The sequence below is a fragment of the Falco punctatus genome, assembly GCF_963210335.1.
Source record: "Falco punctatus genome assembly, chromosome: 13".
Taxonomy (NCBI): domain Eukaryota; kingdom Metazoa; phylum Chordata; class Aves; order Falconiformes; family Falconidae; genus Falco; species Falco punctatus.
Genome location: NC_137593.1, coordinates 727934 through 752845, shown reverse-complemented (window position 1 = coordinate 752845; position 24912 = coordinate 727934). Strand labels below are relative to the sequence as shown.

Sequence of the window (24912 nt, the reverse complement as noted above, 5' to 3'; positions counted from 1 at the left end):
CAACTCGAGCCATTAACTAGCACTGCCAAGCCCACCACTAAACCATGTCCCTAAGTGCCACATCTACATGTCTTGTAAACACCTCCAGGATGGTGACTTAATCACCTCCCTGGGCAGCCTGTTCCAATGCTTGGCAACCCTTTCAGTGAAGAAATTTTTCCTAACATCCAATCTAACCCACTCCACCTGGCACAACGTGAGGCCATTTCCTTTTGTCCTATTCCTTGTTACTTGGGAGAAGAGACCAACATGTACCTCACTACAACCTCCTTTCAGGTAGTTGTAGAGAACCATAAGGTCTCCCCTGAGCCTCCTTTTCTCCAGGCTAAACCGCCCCAGTTCCCTCAGCCGCTCCTCAGTCGACGCGTGCTCCAGACCCTTCACCAGCATCATTGCTCTTCTTTGGACATGCTCCAGCACCTCAGTGTCTTTTTTTGTCATGAAAGCCGTGTGTCCTGCAAAGCAAGTCCTTCACAGTGAATTACATTCTTGGATATATTTGGATCTCACACATTTCTGTTAGCTTTCTTCTTCCAGCACAAATTTAAAACTTCTTTTCCTACACAGATAAGAGATGGTGACATGCTGCTTTATCACAGATTTTGATTTCTTTATTTTGTTTGTTATTACTTCCCTATTTAAGAAAACAATAAGACAACCTGATTCTGTCACAATCAGACACACAATCTGGTACCATACAGTGAACTGGCACAGAAGACATTAAAAGAATTTGGCCAGCAAGAAGCTGTGAAGAAAAAGAACAACATGAAAACATTTTGCAAAGGGCCTTTAAGGAGAACTAGCACAATACAGAGAGAAGGGATAGCGTAAGGAGGAATAAAATGAGGCAGAGTGGGAATGTTGTGTGACAGGAACTGAGGCACCTGGAGTACTGATCTGAAAAACAGCCGGAACAGTCTCACAAGAAAACAGTGTACATGGACGTGGTGGGGGAGGGGGCAGGAATAGCCAGTATCTGCAATGGAAGAACAAATTAAAAAGCAAACATCATCAAACAAAAAACAGGGACATAATTCAGATAAGAACTGCATTAAAAAAAAAATCACTGACACTGATGCACAAAACACATCAGTATGGTGTTCCTTAAAATTGTGTCCTGCCTTCTTAATGTAATTACTTTTGAGTCCTGTAAATGAAGGGATCATCCACCATTTCCTTTGAGATCCCAGCTTTGTGATTCAGCCCCATCACAATTTCCTTGAAGGAAGCTGATAATATACCTGAAGATACGCAAGCCTTACGCAGCAACTCCTGACTTGCACAAAACACACACAGCTTCCCTGCACCTGTTTCTGCTGCTGCCTCACCAGGAATACTAGCATTCTGCCTCACAAGCAGGGTTGGCCCTAGAGATGCAGACTTGCCGCTTGGAAAGTGAGACTATTCCCTTTTTCCAAGGAAGGAAAAAAAAAAAAAGCAGGGGTGGGGGGTGGGGGGTGGGAGGGGGGCACGGAGAGAGGAATCATTCCTTCCATACATCATTTGCTTTCTGTGACTCCATTAGAGTTTGAGTCATTTTGCACTGACTTGTTCATGCTAAGGAAGGAGAAAATGCTCACTAAAAATGTAAACAAAATAATTGAAAAGCAAAATAAGAGCACCAAATTATGAACTCTAATACAGGGTGGATTAGTGTGTGCACTTGAAAAGTCTGTGTATATTTGGCTCCGTAGGCCTGGTTTTCTTCAAGGATACGGAGTAGTTAAGTGGTGTTGAAATATGTAATAAACTTTCACTTCCAGGGCCTTAGACTTCTACTTCATTTGAACAGTGGTTTTGCCTGAATAAAGATCTCCATACTGAAGCTTGGAACTGTGAGTTTTATACCAACACACCAAACTAAGGTTCAGGAGATCTGGTTTGTTTCCTTGTGCTACCACAGATACTCATGTGCTGTTGTGCAAGCTGCCTACCCATCATCCAGCAACCTTCTCCCTCTGTGCCCCGAGACCCTCTGGTTTCAGCTGTGCCTCCCACTACCTCGCTGCCCAGCCAGCTGCCCCCGAAATACAGGTCTCCCTCAGGTAAGCCAGTTAGTTAGTCACACAGCTCGGAATACAATGCCAGCAGAAGTGAAACAAACATAGCGCTAATGACTGTAACTTGCCTACTGTGAATTACATACACTTCAAAAAGCATACAAACTATACCAAGTTACACAACACTGCCTTTCCTCCTTGGTTATATCATATAAATGTACATTAGGAATTGAACTGCTAAAAACCAAACTGAAACTGTGTTCTACCTTTGGTACAGATAATTTGCTGTGAAGACGCAGTTTGAAAGTACTTTCTTAATTCAGCTTTCCTCTTCTTAGCACTACTGAGCTTACAAAGTCAACCACACTTTCTTGCCAAAATATAGTTTTGCTTAACAAAAAGCTCCCTTGATTCTCCCCGGTAATGAATTCCATCTAAAGCAATGTCTTTTAATAGTAGACATGCCAGAATTTGCCAGCAAAACAGAGAGATCAGCATGGGTTTGTATAACCATTGTATTTTCCATAAGGCAGCCGCGTTAAATCACAACCACATTACAACGTAAAATATTCCACATGTTCTTCAGCAACCTTCTGGAGCAAGAACTTTGTATTTTTTGTAATTAAATACTCTGTTTCTCAGAAGCATTGTAAGAGCTGGGTTTTAATTACAATACACATAGTGTATCAGTACTCTTTTCTTAATTGACAAAGTACATTGTAATTTTAATTATTTTTTTTTAATGCAGATTTTCAAGTATGTGCTTTTGGAAAATGTTCTCAGAAGCAACTTCAGTCCCTTTTCTACAACAAATTATGGAGACTAGTACAAATCATTTGAAAGTATCTTTCACCTCATGTTTATACCCACTAAAAGCCAACACTGCAATGTGTCGCTCCAGAAGCCTTGACCTGAGTAATCCAATAGAAAAAAAAAATACTAATGAAAGCAATTCATACTTTGCCCTTCAGACTGTAATTAAGATTTAGAAAATATGCCTAATGATAGCCCTATCCTCTCTTTAGTGCTTAGGGGAACAGAATTCAGTAGGACCAGGGACAGTGTGATCGCTCGTTTTTCTTTGTTCTCAGGGTAGCACCTAAAAATGTTAGCACATAATTTAGTGCCAGCGCTCAGTAGAGGCTTTGTTATTTTTTCTGAGACAAATGCCAGGTAGCACAAGCAGGTTTAGTGTTTCTTGACGTAAGCCCCCATGCTGAATCAAACTAAGACCACCTATATGTTTCACAAAGACAACCACTGGGGTGGTAATGAATGTCACCCAGGAGGTACCTCAAGTACAGCTCTGGCTGGCATACATGTAAAATCATGTTACTACCAACTTCCTGAACTTCTCATAGTTTGTGTTACATTTCACAGTTTCAGAATACATTCATTTTTTTTAAGCACAGATCATCATGATGTTCTTCGCTGTTAAGCATACACAGTCATTTTATGGATTTAGATCACTTCCTTATGTTCAATTTTGAATTTGTTTGAACAATTTTAGAACCTTTAAAAGGTATTTTTGAGGTTTCTTCTTGTCTTTTAAAGTTTGATCTTACCATTACTGCTCCAATTACATGTTTGCTATTTGCAAAGAAAACACAGTGTTAGCTCATAATAGGATGTTTAGTCATCAAATTATTCCAAGAAGTAATATAGGGAATTATTTATCAGTCAGCCACCGCAGAAATATATCCATGCCTGAAAAAAAAAAAAAAAAAAAGAGAAAGTAATTTAGAGTTTATATACAAGATTTCACTACATTGTTTATGTTTTCTTTATCATTGTCTTTCATTTTTAATCTTAAGAAAAATTGATACTGCCCCTAACCAGACAAATAATAACACACCTAGTGTCCACTCAAACGTGTAATACCTGGCTCTTACAGTTAACCTTTTTGCAGGTGTTCTGAGATTTAGTCAATATTGAAAAATACTGTCATGCTGTGGATTAAGTGTTTGCAGTTTTTCATCTTAATATAGGTTATTTTTTCCATTCCGATAAATTAATCCCCCTGCATATGCTTAATCCCTTTTCCTGGCTTTAGATAAACTCTGCCAAGAAGGGACTCTCACAGATACTCCAAAAGCCTTTTCTTATTTATTTCCCCTGGAAAAACATTATGCTTTGGCAAAAAACCCACTCTTTCTGAGGACAACCTTAGAAAGCATCATACGAAGATTGTCAGCCTGCTGGGATAAGCAAGCAATGGTGAGACACTTAATCCAGGTTAGGCATAGTGCACTTATTTAAATCCCATAAATATGCAGAATTTACCTGATATTTAGGCTGGTGTTTTTTCAGACATGTTTGACTAGCTGTAGTTTTGGTTTCCATTTACAGGCATCATGACAGGACAGAGTTACGTACCAAAACATAGCAGTATTGTCGAAACAGCATAGTACACACCACCCATGGAAACGAGAGGTAAGCCATCTGAATAAGCAAAAATACAATTTTCAATATATCATCCTCAGAGAATTATTGTTGTTACCTGTGTAGAAACAAGTGTAAAACACTTAATCGGTTTCCTTGATGCTGCAAGAACAGAGACCTTCACATATTTTTTACCAAAACAGTCAAACAGATTTAGTTTGTCCTAGAACAAGGCTGACGAGAAAAGATAAATACTTGGGTACATGTACTAGAGCTTCTGTTTGACACCATGGCACAGAGGCAGATGTAAGCCGATTCATGCTGACTTCAGATGCATTGGCTTTCCTCAAGGAAAATTGAACAATTTGACAAAATTAGCATGTCTGATAAAAATATCAATGCTGTGGAAAGTCCAAAATCTCAAGAAAAAAAACCCCAAAACATTTTGGTTGAAAATTCCTAATGAGTTCCAGGCATAAATGACAATCTTATATGAAGGTTAATGTGAGGTCCATTGCCAGGCACAGTCCGTTTCCTCATAGGCTTCCTTGCACACTACGAGCATAACCCAGCATCATTTATTTATGTGGATTATGCTGGTTTTCTCTCATTTCACTCTATACTTTGAAGCCAGTCATCTTCTGATCTTTTAAATCAGCAGCAGACAATATGTAAACCAGCAGCAAGAAAGTATTAGACTTTGCTTAGGCAGATTTATTTATGACCAACACAACGGCCTGAGCATTTACCTGTAAGAAAGCAGCAATGGGTTGTGAGTCTGGCCAAACCTACCCAGAGTGCCGTCAGGAGCGACTTTGCTCTGCCTTTGGTATAGCTATACTTTAGATAGGGTGGTTTTTTTGTGGAAGATGTGTAGCAACTATTATCAACCACCAATGACTACAGAGGCATCGTGTTTCATATGAACAGGAGTATTTCTGCAAAAGAACATGGGGTTATGTGACATTGTTGAGGAGCTTGTTTCTTGAAACAATACCGATTCTTTGCTCATTTGGAACATAGAGATGGAGCCACAGATGTGTAACGCAATCAGAACTATCATAAACCTGAGTGACAGCTGAATAATTTTGTGTCTCACCCAAAGCATCTAAAGTCAGCTCCTGTTTGCCATGCACAGATAGAATTTTGTGGCTGCATCGCAAACAGCCACGTTAATGCAATTACTTATGTGCTGCATGTTCAACTAACTGTTCTCTGAGGGATTAACGCTGACAAGAACCAGAGACAAGGAGTGCCAAGTTCATTTGGATGGTAGTGGGAAAAATTCAGGTGCTGGACAAAAATCGGCAATGCTAGTACATGCAGAGTTGTTGGTAGATAATAGTGTTTAAGAGGCAGAGAGGGGAGTGAAAAGCTACAGGGCTTCTCCTGGCACTGTTTGGAAGATGCATTTGGAATCACAGAACGGTTTGTGTCGGCAGGGCCCTTAAAGCCCACCTAGCTCCAGCCCCCTGCCCCGGGCAGGGCCACCTCCCCCCAGCCCAGGTTGCCCAGAGCCCCGTCCAGCCTGGCCTCGAGCCCTGCCAGGGTTTTCTTCCAAAGCTCTGAAATTTTAACTTTGTGCATGCAGTGATGTACTAGAATTTCCTGTGGCTTAGAGGGTTCGTGTCTCATTTCTAATCCTGACTGCATAAGGATGTAATTAGCATTAATTAAAGCATCTCTGAAAATACACCTGTAAAGTTTAGCAGTTCAAGAGCTATTAGAGAGCCCAGGTAACCACGTGTTAAAGCATCTACTAACCCGCCCCAACGCAAACGTTCAGTAGCAATGTGCCATCAGTCAAATTTTTCACAGTCATAAACACCCCATAGCAAAACATAAGGAGCTGAAGTACCGGTGGGCTTGATGGAGAAAGGAAGGGAAAAACCGCTCCCCCCAAGGTGCGCTTGTCGGCAGGGCGTCCTCCGCCAGGTTTGCGGAGGGGCCGCAACTGCCCCCGACGGCAAGGGCCGCTGTTCGGTGGGTGCGGGGCTGCCGGTACCGCCGGCCGCGGCCTCACCGCACGGCCCGGCCGTGCCCGGTGCGGGGGGCGCGGGGCGAGACCGGCCGTGCCGGGGGTCGCCCGTGCCGGCAGCCCCCTCGAGGGCGGCCCTGCCGGCCGCGGGGGCACGGGCGGGCTGGCAGCCCCTCGGGAGCCCCCGGCCCGCGTCCCCACACCCCCCCCCGGGCGCGGCGGCGCCTCCCGGGAGGAGGAGCCGGCGGCGGGTCTCTCCCCGCCCGGCCCGGCGCTGCCCTGAGGTAGCGGCCCCACCGAGCACTCGGCCGGGCGGGAGCCGCCGCTGCGGAGGTGGCGCAGGTAGGGGGGGCCGGGGGCGGGACGGTGGGGGCGGCCGGCGGCCCGGCCTGGGAGAAGGGGCGCAGGGCCGCTCTCGGTCCCGTGCCGGTGCCGCCGCACGGCGGCTCTGCCCGCGGGCTTTGAAATTCGTTAATTTTGCATGGAATAATTACTGGCAAGAAAGGAGCTGACGTGTTCCTCTTGGAGGATAAATTGCTAGCAGATTTATAAACACGCCGCATAGCCGGGGTCGTGATGCCACGACAGCCAAGTGCGCCAGTTCCCATGTTGGCTTCCCTCGGAGATTACACTTTACCTGTAAGCAGCAGCTCATGGGGCGCATGGCACTCGGACGAGGAAGCTGTGAGGCTGGTTCTTTAAAATGGCAAACATTCTGGACGTTGCACAGGGCTGAGTACTGAGAGGGAAGCCAAGAGTTTGGGGTCTGTTTTGTGGGTTGGTTTTTTCTCCAAGTTACAAAATTCTTGTTCTTACTGCTCTTGTTGAGCAACTCAGCACAGATGCCACTGTAAACGCTTGTGTGTTCGGTTTTCCTTGTAGGACTCCGTTCGCTTTTGCTGCAAAGGATGGTTGCGTAGCATTTTCCTGCAGGATGAAGGCAGCAGGCAGAGGCACACCGTGGTGGCTGGGGACCCTCCTCGCTGTCTGCCTGGCTGCCCTCCCCAGCAGCAGTGCCTGTCCCAGGCTCTGCGCCTGCTATGTCCCCACCGAGGCGCACTGCACGTTCCGGTACTTCACAGCCGTCCCACCGCACATCCCTCCAAACGTCGAGCGCATCAACCTGGGGTACGTTTAACATCAAGATTTTAAATATTCTGACCAGTTACCTTTCAATACTTTGCAAAGCAGTAATTAAGAGCTTCTGGATTTAGGGCTAAAAATTACCCAAAGCAATAAATAAATCACAAGAGCTTAATGTTCTGCAGCATTCAGGATCGGTTGCAATCACAGCTAGCAAAGACCACCAACACTAAGTGGAAATTTTGGGGATATATCACAGAGCACGTAAGAACTTCATAATGTTGTGAACTTAAATGAATTCTTTTATATTATCCCAACATTTTGCATCTGTAACATGGAACTCGGAATCTGAAAGAGGGAGAATTTTTTCTGGGAAAAGATAGTTCAGAGCTCATTGGGCTAGAAAATTAGTATGTGCGTTAAAATCTTCAGAGACTTTGCTGTGGCGTTAGAATGACATACAATGCTGGTATCTATGCTGGTATCTATGTATTTTATGCATTTATGTTCATACGAAATAGCCCTTGTCTGAATATCTCAGGCTCCCAAATGGTTGTTCTGTGAGCGGTTAAAAGGAACAGGGAGCAGATTATACCCAGGCTCACCTGGCTGGTTAACATAGTTTCCAGCAAGTGTCCTGTCACATAATCAAATGAGACCAGTCAGCAATATCTGACTCATATGTGTGTTGCTTTTGATATGCGTAACTTTTGCATCATCCAGATGTGTATGCAGAAAATCTAAAAGGAAGTTTTCATTGGAGTCTTCCCCTTGTCTGCCTTTTGATTCCAGGCAGCATATCCAGATCCCAGCTCCTGACTCCTGTCTGCCCTTTCCTTCTGTTGATTTTGTCAGTGTTGTCCAGAAGTGCTGTATATGAAGTCTTACAATTCAGTATCAGTACTTTTAGAGGACTGTGGGTTAACTGGAGGTGTAGGGCATGTGCTTGAAATACATTAATTACTACTATGAAAAGGCTGTCTATCTGACTGGTGAATTAATCCAACTTATTTGTCACCACGGGGCACGGAAGGTGTGACTGTAGCATGAGAAGAGTCCCTGCGTTAGCTAATCAGGTCATGCAAGTGTGATAGTAGTTATGAAGTCAAAGGCATTGCTGCATAGGTACTCAGCAATTGCAAGGCTTACACAACACCTAATTCTGGGGTAGCGCAGCATCACTACTGTCCGTAGTCACACTGGCTGGACTTAGATGTGACCAATAGTCAAACCTCTTCTAGCAGAGTAGCTCACACTTAAAGGGTGTTCTGTTTCATTTTTGGTTTCCCTGTTGAAATCCAGCCTTGACTGTCCACGCTGCATGCATGTACGTGGAAATCTGTGGAGGCTGAGGCTCTGTCTGAGCTAATTAACTAGCAGTGTGCACCACTGAACCTCTGTGGAGTGGAAATAAAACTCAAGACGTACAACTGAGATGGGCAGACAGCATAGTCCAGCCAAGGGCCAGGGTGGGATGGCAAGGCACTCTGCAGAACCCACCTGCGCCATGGCCTAGGCACCAGCCATTGCCATTCAGGGCCCAGGAGAGAGGTCACACCCCAGTACCCCTGGTTCTACCTGATCGATACTGCAGCACTGGGAAAGCCCTCAACCAAAAGAAGGCGGCTTCAACCGTATCACCAAGCTCTGCCGGCACAAGAGCTCCTTGCTCTTCTTCAAAGCTGAGCATCCTTGCCTGCACAGTTTTGCAGCTGTTTTCCCCATCCACTGTGAATATAGTCTCAAAAAGCTGCCCTGGAAAAGTTACCAAATTTTGTGCTAAAGTGAAGGAATGACTTAAAATTTCATTGTGGCAACCAGAAGTGCTACCTACCTTTATATATTTCCACAGAGTTATTCTTTTATTTTGCTTTTGCTTGTTTGTTTTAAAACTTGTGAAGTCCCCTGACTTAAACCCAGGTCCTCTGTTACAGTTACAACAGCTTGCTTAAACTGACAGAAACTGACTTCTCTGGCCTGGAGAAACTGGAGTTACTGATGCTGCATAGCAACGAGATAAATACAATCCCTGAAAAGGTGTTCAGGGATCTATATTCATTACAGGTAAGAAGTAAGTGACCTAATCTTAGTTTTTGTTACAACTTTTAAACTACCTGCAGTAATACTAATAAACGGAAGCAGACCAGTGGTCCGTAGCATTTTGGTTTCATGTTTCTTATTGTATCCACATGACAGACAACAGCCTTCAGGATCCAGTATCCTAACGGGAAATGTCTTTCCTTCCCAGGTGGGCATTCATTCAGGTACAGTTTAAAGAGTCTGACAAACATACTGGTAGACATTCTGTGAGGAATATCTTAATGGGCAACTGCAGCTGAAACTCTCTTTCAATGAGGGAGAAAGACTGCAGAATTCCAAATATTGCATCAAGTTATTTCCTGTGGTGGGAAATTTGTCTTTAGTTAATTTGTTAGTCAGTATTTTTCTTTTTTTTTTTGAGGATTGTTTTCCATTCAGATTTCCCTTTCCCTTCAGTACAGTACAGTCCTTTTCCTATCTTCATTAAAAAAAGGCCCCTACTGAACAGAAACTGAACATAGTACATATAAAAATTTAATGCTTTAAAAAAAAGACATTTCCTTGGTTTTATAATTTTATATATGTATTTTTTGACTTTTAAAAAATGTAGTATTTGACATCCGCTTTGTTCTTTAACTGAAATATTACCTATATTGTAAAAATTAGTAAATGTACGGTGCCATAGAGGGATTCTGGAGCTATCTCAGTTATCTCACTGTGCCATGTAGGCATTCATGGCAAGTACCTACCTGATTATTTCGGAACAACCATTCCCAACTAATTCGTGTACAGGTAACACATTCTCCTGTTAAATTTCCATCTAGAGCTGTTATTAACTGCTGTTAAAATTTAATTAAATTAAATTAATTAAATTAAAAAATAAATAAATAAAACTGCTGTTGTAGCTGTGATAAACTAAGAACATGAGAGGCCTGAATTGTTCAGACAGAAAACACAGTACTGGCTCAGTTGCTGGTTTTAGAGGATCAGGGGCAGGGGTGAGAGGGAAAGTCAGAAGCCAGGTGAGCTTTGGAGCATACAGACCTTCAGGTTTCAATAACTCTCATGAAGGGTTGTTCTGTGCCTGAAAGCTTGCTCAGTAACTCTTTGCAACTGACTTAATAAAACAAGCTTCATGGGAGTCATATAAGCTTTTCATCCCTTATTGGCAAGCAAGATGGCAACACAATTATAGAGAGTTTTAATGGAATTGTATTTGGCAAATAAACTTGCGTGTTATTGTGATTTTGTACTTTTCCTCATTAATTTTCAAAATACAGAATTCTTGACTGTAACGGTATAATTCCAACAGGAAAAGTAACAACAAAAAGGATGTCTTGGGTACCATATTGAATACTTCAGCAATACAGCAGGTTTGTTCATCTCATAGCTACGAATTTCACTTTTAACCTGTCAGCAACAAAATGACACCTGAAATTTGGGGTTTGGCAAGTGCACATCTCACATAACATAAATCCTGAAACTGGAAACGCACTTGTCAGTCCTGTTGGTTAAACATCAAACACAATAGGCTGTTGCATGCATTTTTATACTCATAACACTGGCTGGAACAAAAGCCACTACCACAGTTTATGGTCAAATTCTGCTTACCCTTTTTGTAAGTGTGGTTTCATTGGGATTTTTTGGAATGAGAAATAAGCATTGCTTTATTTTGTGTTTTTGAAACACTGCATTTTGTAAATGTGACTGTAGAAGTGTCACCCTGATGGACTGTTGTGTTGAAACAAGAAAGCATCCTTGTAGTCCTGCAACTAACATCACATTTAAAAATAATTCCTCCAAGTTTTTTTCCAATCACTTGCACTACTGGTCTGGTGAAGCACTTTCACTTCACAGAGGTAACCATCAATCAAAATTTGTTAGGAGTCTCATAACGATATAACATGGGCTAATATTATACATCTGTTACTTTTTCATCAACAGGTTTTAAAAATGAGTTATAACAAGGTCAGAGTACTTCAGCAAGATGTTTTCTATGGTCTAAAGAGCTTGGTGCGGTTGCATATGGACCACAATAAAATTGAATTTGTAAATCCCAACGTTTTCTACGGACTCACATCACTGAGGCTGGTCCACTTGGAAGGCAATTTACTCAAGCAGCTTCATCCAGATACTTTTGTCACCTTGCACTATAGCCAAATATTTAAAATATCCTTCATGAAGCATGTATATTTGTCTGACAATGTGCTGGCATCGCTACCAGAAGAAATGTTTTCCTACATGTCTGAGCTAGAGAGTGTTTACCTTCATGGAAACCCATGGTCCTGTGATTGCAATCTACAGTGGTTTGCAGAATGGGCAAAAGAGAGGCCAGGTGAGCTGAAGGCCTTGTTTATGCTTTTTAATCATGTCATAGCATCTTATTCTTTCTCATAAAGGTAACTGTGCTTTATTCATCCATTTATTCTCCCAGAAAAGGCTGGAAGACAGGATTTTTGTAGGTGCATGTGATCAGGATAAACAGATTAATACCACTCAGTTTCCCAGATTAAATGAATCTAGTGGCCTTAACCCATTCCCAAGTGCAACTTTCCTTAATGGAAGGTTTTCCTCTGTCTGTCCAAAGATTCTGTGCACCAGGAGAATCCACAGGGAATTAAGAAAGCTCATTTTTATGGAATTGGCAAGAGTGAAGGCCACGTTGTACTTGATTCTTCAAAAAAGAAATAAGGAGCAGGACTCAATGACTTTTTCTGTTGCTGCCCTGAGTGGAGGTTGGACACAGTAGTGTAGTGTTACTCCCTAAACTGCTAGAGCTTGTCTCTCTCAGAAAAAAGCTACAGCCACGTACTGCAACAGAGCCCCCCCTGCATGGTGTAAAAGCACAGGGACCAAAGGGTACTGTACTGAGCTGCAACAGCAACAGCCCTTATGAATTTTCTCTGATCCAACTGCTTAGGTTTTCGCAAGTTACTGCAGGTTTTCACAGGTTGCTTTAAGATAAACTTTTTTAATATTTTAATATTCAAAGTAACGACTTGCTGGTAGCTAAGTCTTTTTTTTCTTTTTTCTTTTTTTTTATAATAAAAATTGTATCACAAAAGCTTACTGCATTTCTCTTCCCTTCAGATCTTATAAAGTGCAAAAAAGACAGAAGCTCCGGTGCTCAGCAATGCCCAGTTTGTGCTAGTCCCAAAAATCAAAAAGGGAAAAGCTTAGCGGATGTTCCTTCTGCATCTTTAAGCTGTGCTAAACCAGCCATACATGACTCCCTGAAATTTAAAAACCTTACAGTGCCAGATGATGGGGATTTCAGTTCCGTATCTCCCAGGGACTTCTTAGCTCCTATAGGATCCATGGTTTTGAACATGACTGACCAAGCCGGAAATCGAGGTAACTTGGTTTGCGATATCCAGAAACCTAAAGAAATGTCTCCAATCTCATTTGACAAAGATGGCGACAGTACAGCACTCAAAACATCATTCTCAGCATTTCTTGTGTGTGGCATTGATTATGAACACATTCAGCAGCTATGGAGCATACTGGCACTGTACAGTAATTCTCCCTTAAAACTGGAAAGGAATGTCCTAGTGACTAACGTGCCTTTTATTAGTTACAAATATAAACAAATCTACTCTGAAAAAGACGAACTTTTTACTAATATAGAGACTGAACTGAGAGCTGAACCATCCTGGTTAATGCAAAGCAAAGTGGCATTACAGCTAGACAGGACAGCAACCACACTTAACACATTGCACATCCAATACTTTACGGATGCTCAGATTATTTTGCCTGCTGCTGACAAAAAAGAGGTGAGAAATAACTGGACCATCATCTCCAGGGACAACAAAACACAAACAGAGCACACTGTTTTAGTTGGGGGGACCGTAGAACTAGAGTGCCAAGCAATTGGAGAACCAGCTCCTGCAATCGAGTGGATATTGGCTGATGGGAGCAAAGTTAGAGCTCCTTATATCAGCGAGGATGGAAGAATCATAGTAGTTAAAACTGGAACATTCACATTACGGACAGCTGATACTTTTGACACTGGGCTTTATCACTGCATAGGCACAAATTACAACGATGCAGATACCCTCACATTTAGGATTACTGTGGTTGATCCTTACGTGGAACACAACAGCATAAACGGAGCCCAACTTTCTACATTTGTTGGCGAAACACTCTACCTTCCCTGTACATCCACTGCTGTTCCAGATGCTGCCATTAGTTGGGTGTTACCTGAGCATGCAATTCTTCACCATTCTGTAAGAAACAAACATATTTTTGACAATGGTACCTTGAGAATACAAGGGGTAACAGAGCGAGACAGTGGCTACTTCAGATGTGTCGCAGCCAATCAGTATGGTGTTGATCTTTTAGTTTTCCAAGTGCTGGTTAGAAAAGATGAAACCACTCTAAAGAAAAAGCATGTGGCTGCGGGAGAATGGGAGGAGGGCGATGGCTCTGGCAATGCAATGCTGGTCTCTGCTACAGCACAGAAACATCCTTTAGCTACTCTGGCTACCTTGACAGCTAATCAGGAATCTTCTGCCTCAGCAGCCAGAAATTGGGTCACACAGAGTGCACAGAAAAGGAATAGCTATGGGAAAATCACTTACAGGCACTACAGGGACAAATTAAGCAGACGGTTTAGAGGACAGAGAAGACAGTTTGTTTCCTCGGCCAAGAGAGTCGATCCACAGCGCTGGGCAGCCTTTTTGGAAAAAGCAAAGAGGAACTCAACTTTGATAGAAAAACGAGGACAAGTTGCAATGAAACCACGTATTCAAGCCCGTACATTCTCAGAAGTACCTGGGGATGAGGAGGAAACATCGGGTGATCTCCCAGCTCCAGAAGAAGAATTCATGATGCCAGTAACAGAGACAGCCACTGTATCTATGCCAGGGAGAGCAACAGAAAGCATGGTAACTGCAGAACCTGAGATGACTGCGACTAAAACTCCTGCTGGGAAAGCCTCTCTCCTGGTTGCTGAGGTAGTAACTCCCTTACCCTCTCCTTTTTCACAGTCTGTGTCATCTGACAGCAGGCAGCCACAAACATACCTAAAACCTACAATTACAAACTCATGGGAAGGATCCGATTTAAGTCAGATACCAGCAAATGGTATAAAACAATCAAATGGAGCAAGCAGAACATCTACAGTCTTCCCTGCTGGGCAAAGGTTTGTATATTCTGGGGAAGGTAATAACCAGCATTTAACATCTGTACCTGCAACACCCATGACAGATGTTACAGGCACCAGCAAGTCTGTAACTTCCCAAAATGCAGAGGACAGGTTACGTGTTTTTACTGAGTCTATTGATAAGAGTTCAACCAAAACAGACCAAGTATTTGCAGTGACAGTCAGCGAACCAAGTCTTGAATTTGGTCACATTTATTTTCAGAGTACTCAGAAACGAGTAACTCGTAAGCCACCGCTGGCCTCAACTATCATGACTCACCCACAAATTCAGATTTTCCAAGATGTTACAACTCAGGTGCCCCAGGCCCAGCAGCAATTTGGAAAACAAAGGAAAATTTCTGGTAGGAGACGAATTGTTAGGCCAGGACGTATTCCAAGTATGAAAGAACAAAGGTACAGTTTTGGGAGGCCAGGATCTGTCAGAGGAAGCACAGCTGTGGCTGCAGATGTTCAACTGAATATGAAATATGTATCACATTTTTCAGCCTTAAATAATTCAAGCAGCTCCATCAGCCCATTTAGCCCAGAAGCACCTCCGTCCTCTCCCTTGACCATGAATATGCCATTGGAGTATCCAGCAGGTGCTCGTCAAAACACAGCATTTCCCAGTGAACAGGAAAATGAACCTAGTGCAACGCAAAAAGCTACCACAGCAGTCATGCCTTTTATTACAAAGGGCATGCAAGACACTCCTCAATGGAAACTGGAGAGCAGTGCTCAATTTCAGGCAAATACCGATCAAGTCCAGTCTTTTAGCATCAGACCACCACCAACAGCAATCCGCACAGCTCACGTTGCTACAGAAATTACACGTACTATAAGCAGTAAGATACTGTCTACCCTTGAATCAGTCTCATCCAGCATTAAGCCTAGAACCTCACCAAAAAATTCCCAAGGAGGAAAAATTGCTTGGGAATGTCTCTTTGGAAATGGTGCACAAAAAGAGGTTCTGAAGGAGCTACCAGAGCAACAGCCAGATACGTGTCCATCGACGGGGGTATCAACCATGCTTCCTAAAACTGCAGCAGTATTATCCACATCTAAGATGTCTCCTTTGCACTTTTTGCCTATTTCAACAGGTAGGAATCACAGCAGCAGTTTCTCATCTTTAAGCAAACCCATCCGTTATGGCAATGGTAAGTCAGAAGAACATCTTCCCACTGCAAAACTGCGTTCTTCCTCTAATCCTGCAACGACTGCAACCAAAGAAATGGATATAACAGGTTTGCAGCCAACAGTTACACCTATTATTACTCCTCAACCTGACACCAAAATCACCAAAAGTAAAAAATCCAGAGTGGAAAGAAAGAGAGGTCAGCGGAGGAAGAGGCCTCCTAAAACATCTGCTTCACAAAGCGTGACTGCAGGCCACGGTACTGCAGCAATTCCCTCTGTGAATACAGCCATGCCTGTCGTGGCAACAGGTAAATCATTAACTATGCCTACAAGTCTTCTGCCTGCAAAACCTCTCTCTGAGAGCATTAGCACAGTCTCAGTGACAGAAATGCCAGCTCTGCACATCCTGAACACACCGGGCGCACCTCAGGACATCCCTACAGCAGGCACGCAGGCATCAGCAACCCCTGTCACATGGAGAAGCATCCAGTCAGCCACGCTACCCCCCAACAGTCGCATTGCTCAGAGCCCTGCTGTGCCAATCCAAACCACACCACAGCTTTCAAAGCCTTTCAACGCTACAGGTGTGCAACCTGCCACAGTCTGTGCAATGCCTGGGTCAGAACCTGCTCAGCGCATCAAACCCACCACAACGGCAGGTGAAAAATCACACCAGAAAATGGAAAATAAATTTATCCAAGAAAACCATGTAGCACAACCCGCATTCCCAGCAAGAACAGAGTCAAGTGTTCCTGCTGCCACCAGAGTCATCGCTCTTCCAAGCACTCAGCATCCCACCCCTCTGCCAGCCCCAACAGCAGTTGTGCCACCTGCACATACTGCAAGAACCAACGCGCCTCCCTGGCGGGAGATCAAATTCTGGCAGAAGCCATCTGCTAAAGTCACGAAGAAAGGCAACACGTTAACTGTCAATACACTGACCGTACTGAAGGCATCACAGGTTGTGACTCCATATGCTCTTCTGTTGGGAAGGGACAAGGACAGGTCTGCCAAAGGCTGGTCTGAAAAGAGACAAGATCAAGAAACTGCCACCACCAATCCTATAGCCTTGGGCCCATTAAGCAGAAATAGTTTTGCAAAGCCCAGAGTAATCGGAGGAAAATTAGCTGCTTTTACCGTGCTAGCTAATTCAGATGCTTTTATTCCTTGCGAAGCTACTGGTAAACCCCCTCCAACAATACAGTGGACCAAAATACTGTCAGGTAAGCTTGATAAACCTCTCTAGGATCTACCTTCCGTTATAGTCTTGTAATTTGGCAGATGTTTTGTGTGACAAACTCAAGTACTGTTTCATTTAAGAGTACTGTAAAATATCAGTGAAAAGATGAACTTGGAAACAGTGAAAAAGAAAGATATCCCAGCACGCTTGCTGGAGCGTCTTAATTACAAAACGGTTCTTTAGGGAAATAATAATAAAATAAATCAATCATCTATATTTAACCATAATTCTGGGCTTATTGTGAGAATATTTCAGTGTTTATTTATTCAATGTTACCTGCTATTTCAGAACAGTGAGACAAAGCAAAAAGAGAAATCTGTCTGTGGTAACAAACCAACCATCAAATCAAGTTAAAGCTGTGCCAAAACATTCCTGAATATGCACAACTATGCCGAAGTACTTTTGGATATGCAAAGCCCCATCTGCTTTATCCAAACTTTGTCTCTACTGAGGACTAAGTTTTGTTTCTGCTTTAAAGCTTTCTCACTGTATATGTAAAATACTATTATTTCTCCCCTTCTTACCTGTTGTCTTGGTTATTTGGGTACAGTAGACCAGGACAGGGAAATTGTTTTCAGGGACCAAAGATAAAGAAGAGATTCTGATGTGCTGCACTGTTGTCCCCTTGCTTCCCTAGGGACTGATGCTCTGGAAAGCCGAGGTGATGGCAGATGGACAGTGTTTGCCAACGGCACGCTCGCCATCACTCGGGTGGACCTGGAGGACCGTGGGCAGTACCTGTGCACTGCGGCCAACCCACATGGTGTGGCACGGCTCCTGGTCACCTTATCGGTAGTGGCCTACCCGCCCCGCTTCACTGGTGGCAGGTTGCAGCTCCTCACCGCTCACTCCGGAAAGCCCATGGCAGTGAAGTGCAAGGCTGAGGGCAGGCCTCCTCCCACCATCTCATGGGTTCTAGCAAATAAAACGCACATCTCCAGCTCTTTCACAGGACATAACAAAGTTCACATGGAACCGGATGGCACTTTAATTATCAAGGAAGTCACTGTTTATGACAGGGGCATCTACACATGCATAGCTAAAAACCCAGCAGGCACTGACACACTGGTTGTAAAACTGCAGGTCATCGCGGCACCTCCCACCATTCTGGAAAAGAAGAGACAACTTGTCGAGGGAATGATGGGGGAAAATCTGAAACTCCCATGCACCGTGAAAGGGAATCCTCAGCCCACTGTCCACTGGGTCCTCTTCGATGGCACGGTGGTGAAACCTCTGCAGTTCATAAACGCAAAGCTGTTCCTGTTCTCCAATGGCACCCTCCACCTCAGCAACATCGCCCCATCTGACAGCGGCAATTACGAGTGCATAGCCACAAGCTCGACTGGCTCGGAAAGGAGGGTGGTGAGCCTCATGGTGGAACACAGAGATACACTTCCAAAAATAGCTACCGCTTCTCAAGAAATGACTCAGTTGAATTTTGGGGACAAGTTGCTTCTGAACTGCACCGCAACTGGAGAGCCAAAGCCCAGGATCATCTGGAGGTTACCCTCCAAGGCAGTTGTTGATCAGTGGCACAGGTAAGAGTCTCTTCCCCCCACCCCACCCCCACCTCTTTGAAACTTCAAACACTGTCATCTGGCGCTCATCTAACAGCCTGCTATATCACTGAAACAATACTTTGTAAACTAAATTAACTTTTAAACATTTAACAGCAGTGAAACATCTGTGATGATGGCTTGTTATTAAATGTCTAGTAACAGACCATATTCATTGTTATAAGTGGGCGAGGTCTCACCAAAATGAATACAAGTCCTATTTGAATTAAGGAAACTGATGTTAATCACGCATTGGCTGAATTTTGTCATTTTATAGGCAGAAAAGTTATTTACAAGAGATTTTCAAAGTAGGACTGGGGAGGAAGAGGCTTCTGTACTCTCTGCTAAGTCTACCTTTGAGGGCTCCCCCCCATGCCCCCTCCCACAGTCACGCTTCATCTTCACTTTGGGAGAGGCAGCACCAGACCAGAGCTGGGATGAGGAGGGAGATCCAGGCCTGTGCCCTGCTGCAGGAAAGGCAGCCAGAGAGCAATCACTCAGTGCGAAGTATCGTTCTGGACAACATGCAGCAGTGCTGCTAGCTGCCCCAGCTGGGCACAAGCGTTGCGGGTTATCTGCAAGGAGAAGCATGAGGGAGAGGAGTGCAGGCTGGTGGGATGAGGGATGCAAGGTTCAACAGGCTGGCTTGTTCACAGAACAGTGTTCAGCGAGGCAGAGGTGGCATTGTGCAGCTTTGCGTGCCCACGTGGTGTCAGCAAGCACACATATCTAGGTAACGACAAAAGAGGCAACTGCATCAGGCTATAACCCATCGGGTGGGTGGGTGATGCGGACACAGTGCCTTTGGAGGGAACGCCTGTATCATGTCATGCTGTTAATACTGTCAGTCACTTCCGGTGCTCGGTATTCCCTTCCAGCATTTTGTTCCATAATTCTTTTCCTCATTCTTCCTCCGCAACAGAATGGGAAGTCGAATTCATGTCTACCCCAATGGATCCTTGGTTATTGAGGCAGTTACTGAAAAGGATGCAGGTGACTACTTGTGTGTTGCAAGAAACAAAATTGGAGATGATCTGATACTGATGAAAGTCAGCATCACAATGAAACCAGCCAAGATCGACCAGAAACAGTATTTCAAGAAGCTGGTGCCATACGGAAAAGATTTCAGAGTGGACTGCAAGGCCTCTGGGTCACCCACACCAGAAATATCCTGGAGTTTGCCAGACGGGACAGTGATCAATAATGCCATGCTGGCAGATGACAGTGGACACAGGTCTCGCAGATACGTCCTCTTTGACAACGGAACTCTGTATCTCAACAAAGTTGGAGTGACAGAAGGGGGGGATTATACCTGCTACGCTCAAAACACACTGGGAAGAGATGAGATGAAGATACACCTCACGGTCATTGTGGCAGCCCCTCAGATAAAGCACAATTACAAGACATACATTAGAGTGAAAGCTGGAGATAGGGCATTACTGGACTGTGAAGCTGTGGGAGAACCCAAGGCAAAAATATTCTGGTTACTACCTTCCAGTGACATGATCTTGTCATCAACGGGCAGACACTTCCTGCACGCCAACGGTTCTCTATCCATCAGTCAGGTCAAACTGTTAGATACCGGGGAGTATATGTGCGTGGCTCGCAATCCTGGAGGGGACGATACAAAATTGTATGAAGTGGATGTTGTTGCTAAGCCACCTATCATAAATGGTTTATATGTGAACAAAACAATTATGAAAGTGACAGCAGTGAGGCATTCAAAGAAACAAATTGACTGTAGGGCAGAAGGTACACCTCCCCTGCAGATCACGTGGATCATGCCTGACAATATTTTCCTAACAGCTCCATACTATGGGAGCAGGATTGTAGTACACAAAAATGGGACGCTGGAGATTCGGAACTTAAGGCCTTCTGACACAGCAGATTTTATCTGCGTGGCACGTAATGATGCAGGAGAGAGTATGTTGGTGGTGCAGCTGGAGGTACTAGAAATGCTAAGGCGACCGACGTTTAAAAATCCATTCAATGAAAAAATAATAGCAAAACCTGGGAAAGCCACCATGTTGAATTGTTCTGTGGATGGAAACCCTCCACCTGACATAAGCTGGATGTTGCCAAACGGCACATGGTTTTCCACTGGCATCAAGACTTCCCAGTTTCTCACAGGAAGCAATGGTACCCTCACCATCTACAATCCTGATAGAGACAAAGCAGGAAAGTACCGCTGTGCTGCCCGGAACAAAGTCGGCTACATTGAAAAGCTGATCATCTTGGAGGTTGGCCAGAAGCCCAGTATTCTCACTCGCCCAGTGGGGCCAGTGAAGGGCATTAGCGGAGAGCCGCTATCACTTCACTGCCTGTCTGATGGCAGTCCCAAACCACACACAGCGTGGACCCTGCCAGGCGGCTACATGCTGGATCGACCGCAGATCAACAAGAAATACATACTGCTGGAGAACGGCACTTTGGTTATACGAGAAGCCACCATTCATGACAGAGGAAGTTACATGTGTAAGGCCCACAATAATGCCGGTGAATCCTCTGTAACTGTCCCTGTCGTTATTGTAGCCTATCCCCCAAGGATTACAAACAGACCGCCGCAGACCATACACACGATGCCTGGAGCAGCGGTTCAGCTCCACTGCAGAGCACTGGGGATACCAAAACCAGAAATTACCTGGGAATTACCTGACCACTCAGTACTCCCCACAGGTCACCAAGGCCGTGCATCTGGGAGCAAACTGCTTCACCCCCTGGGGACACTGCTCATCCAGAATCCCCAGCCCTCCGATTCCGGCGCGTACAAGTGCACAGCGAAGAACCATCTTGGCAGTGATTTAACAGTAACATACATTCATGTCACTTAAAGTAAGAAATACAACATGAATGATTGTTAACAAAGTCTACAGCTGGACCGACTCATTCTTGGCGTATGTATAATCAAAGGCAGCCGTAGGCATGGAAGTGCCTAAACACACTTAAGAGTGGTCGATCTGCAATGACTGTAGAAAAGAGAGGAAGGACTTGGGGAAAATTAGACTTAGCATCATTACCTGGCATTGGTTCTTTCAGTGATTAAACAGATTTAAATTAAAAGAAACTCAAGGCCCTTTTGCTCTGTCAGCAAACATTGAGTACCAAACAAAATTACTTTCTGGAAATGTACCTAGAAATTTCAGTGAAGGACAGACTTTCATATTAGTTTAATATTGTCCACCTTCTATGACTGTTGTGAACATGGATCACATTAAAGCAAGAGTATCTGAGAACCAAAGAGCAGATTTTATTGCGATGCAGATTACCTTCTTAATATGAACATTTAGTATGTTTTTTTTAATAAATACTCAATGGTGAAACAAGTAATGAAGTATGTTTAATAATATAGCTCTGTTTCACACAGTCTTTTTTGCAGAACTTTGGGATGATACATACAGAACAACTCTGCTCTCATTTTGAAATGAGAGAGTAAGCTTTGTTTAGTGAAAGCACAAAGGCCATGTACAGAGACACTCTGGCTTGGCATAATTTTCCTATTGTCACAAAAGCATTTGTTGAAGATTTTTCACTAGAAAACAAGTGCATCAATTTGCACATAAATTTACAATTCAGATTTCTCAAATCAGCAGACAGCCCTAAGCAGCAACCTTCTGTACCTGAGGGAGAAATGCCTCCGCAATGGTAGGAAATGGTTACCTACATGTTTTATTCTCACAAATCACAGACCGGACTGGTCAAATACATCTTTAAAAGTTCAAGCCAGTAACAAAAGCTCAGTTTCTTATTCTTCCTAAGAGCAAGGTTAATGTTAGGACAGAGGGGTGCATAGATGTAATGCAGCCTTTCCCTTTAAATCCGCAAATCCAGGATCTCTGTGTCTTGTAGAAGAAAGGGCACTGTCCCTACACCGCAGCCAGCAGCGCCCAGCATGGCCCAGTCCTGCTGGAGTGGACCAGGGATGGCACAGCTGAAGCCAGGACTGTGGGAAGAGAGCAGTCTCTTCATCCGTTAGAGAAAGCCTCATGGATGTACAAAGGGTTCTGTAACCACGCCCTGCCTCATGAACAATTCCAGCTCTTTACATGATTTAAAATAATCAAAGAAATCCTAGCACGGTAGCACATCTGTGAGATGCCACTTACAAGAAGGGTCTGCAATGCAACTCCTCAGCGTTAACGTGACAGCAGCATCTGAACCGCCTGCAGTACCATCTCTTGGCAGCAGCTGATGAGCTCAGTGAGAAAGTATTCAAGTACAAAGAGCTAAATGGAATTTCTACCTCATTTAACCACATCACAATCAGCCTGGGGAATTTTTTATTTTTTTTATTTAAGACTATAACCTCAGCCTTGATTGCTTTTATGCAGCTTTGATCATTTCCTGATGTCAACACACACATTTTGCTGTGCACTTGTTCCCTCCTTGCACAGTGTTGATGTAGTAGCACTGCAATGGTTTGACAATATGAATTTCACTGGTTAATATCTGTAATAGCTTTAGCTACTGTGAAGAACAGAAAATCTCCTTAAAAAAAACTGATCAGAAGCAATGTTTACATAGGACTTACCTGACTATTGTAAAAGTCAGCCAAAATCTACTTTTCTACAGATTTCCATGTAGTGTTACTCCATTAGCTGGCTGTACGGCCTCCCCAGTCCTCGGAGCTTGTGCAGTGCAGTCTTCTCCCCTCCCCACAGAACACCTGGCTGCAATACCATCTATAAATGCTTTGTATGGTAAACTAAGCAAATTGAGTTAATACAAAGTAGAGAAAAAATATTCCTATGTGTATTTTAAATGTAGTCTGTGTTCCACTTCCAAAATGAATGCATTTAAAAAAAATAATCATATAGACTTAACTCCTACATTACATAAATAGTAATAAATTTATCATGTTTTTTCAACTCTAATACCAGCAAAATTATGATATATTTGCACAGGTTTGAATAATAATGATTTATTTGTGGTAATTTTGATTTACAGTTTACTTGTGGTTTTGCAGTCAGCTGATAATACATAATACCTTACACCACTGAAAGTCACCCAGCTGTCAAGACTCAAAATGCGGAATGTGAAATACTTACCGTACAACATCGGTAGCAGAGACAGGTAACGGGAATAACTCATCTAGGGCAGCTTCAGCTACAGAACTGCTGCCATCGCAGGGGCGCCTTTGGCACATTTTCCCCCCTCGCTGTGTGAAAGCTGCTAAGAGATTTGTTACTGGAGGCACCAAGTGAGACAGAGAGATTCGCTTCCCATGAGGCTTCACTGGGAGCCAGAGACTTCCCTCAGGAAACGGAGCAAAACCCGCTGACTGTTGGAGCCTCACTACTATGTCATGCGCTCCTTTAGAATCAATCACCAGTGAACTTTATATTAAAAAGACCAAATATGAACCACTGCTACTTCTAGTAGGTTTATTAACGTTACATTGTGGCTTTTAATATAAACTTTAAGAAGTTCTAATACAAGCAATAGACCCACTTCAGCACCTTCTTACCACAATAAGAGCAAGAGATAATTGGTACTTTAAACGAATTTTATAAAGTGCATATGAAAATTACAGTCAAATAAACACAATTTAAATTGATGCTTGTTCTACCAACAAAGGAGGAGGTGAACATTTTAATGAACAAATTAACTTCTATGCCAGAATTGGAAGTGCCTTTCAGTTCAGTAGTTTGGTCCAGTGCAGTTCTTCTAAAAAAACCCAAAACCACAACAAAACCAAAACAAACAAAAACCAACCAAACAAAATACAAGGATAAAAAAAAAAGTGTTTCCCACAAATAAATGAATCCAGCATTCATTGTCCTCTTTAAAAGTAACAGGACCTAAAAAGCACCAAATTCATAAAATCTGCAATAACATTCTTCAAATAGGCCCACAAGTCCATATATTTAAATCTAGTTAAACACAAAAAAAAAATCCCCAAATGCAAAAATCCCACCTTGTTACATATTCACATCAACTGCAGCACAAAAAATAATTACTGAAATAATAAGAGAAGGAAACTAAAGTCTGCTTTCTAGCAATAACTAGTGCATTGTGTTTTGAATGTTCTGTTCTTCAGTGCAAACATAACATTACATCTCCCTTCCATCTCTGCTTTAGAAGTGTGACGGATGCCCGTACTGGTTTACTCCTTGTTGTGGCTGGTTACCTGGTTGATAAAGCAAAGGGAAGTGTTTGTGCCTTATGGCTGTACTCCACAGAAATACAGAAAAATACCCGTTTCATGCAGCAGTAGCAAACAACACTCGGTACAGTCCCTTATGTACCCAACGCATGCAAGATGCGTGTGTTTCCTTGGGGACTTTCCCTGCAGCACGACTGCAGAAGCCAGGGAGGAAACATGCAGCAAACGGCAACTGGCCCACTGGCCCACC

General features: G+C 43.5%; 2 protein-coding genes across 16 annotated transcripts in view; one reads left to right on the top strand and one right to left on the bottom strand.

The window, feature by feature from the left end:
- Positions 1 to 6629: 6629 nt before the first annotated feature.
- On the top strand, positions 6630 to 24103 carry IGSF10 (immunoglobulin superfamily member 10; the record flags this gene model as incomplete). 6 transcript variants are annotated; one of them, XM_080410150.1, is made up of 7 exons in its annotated part: positions 6630 to 6702; positions 7243 to 7488; positions 9378 to 9507; positions 11428 to 11818; positions 12574 to 16986; positions 17641 to 18541; positions 19482 to 24103. In XM_080410150.1, 6 exons carry the CDS (start codon positions 7295 to 7297, stop codon positions 21388 to 21390), a joined length of 7938 nt encoding a protein of 2645 aa, XP_080266276.1. In that variant the 3' UTR covers positions 21391 to 24103. The 6 variants fall into 6 exon arrangements, with proteins under 6 accessions (XP_080266276.1, XP_080266277.1, XP_080266275.1 ...); XM_080410151.1 differs by lacking the exon at positions 6630 to 6702 and adding an exon at positions 6719 to 6999; XM_080410149.1 differs by lacking the exon at positions 6630 to 6702 and adding an exon at positions 7024 to 7133.
- Positions 23927 to 24912, bottom strand: part of MED12L (mediator complex subunit 12L) — a 150764-nt gene continuing 149778 nt past the window's right edge. For all 10 annotated transcript variants that reach the window (XM_080410154.1, XM_080410159.1, XM_080410158.1 and 7 more), the window contains one exon: positions 23927 to 24686. In XM_080410154.1, the coding sequence (XP_080266280.1) occupies positions 24634 to 24686 (53 nt within the window). In that variant the 3' untranslated portion in view covers positions 23927 to 24633. The remainder of the gene's footprint in view (positions 24687 to 24912) is intronic.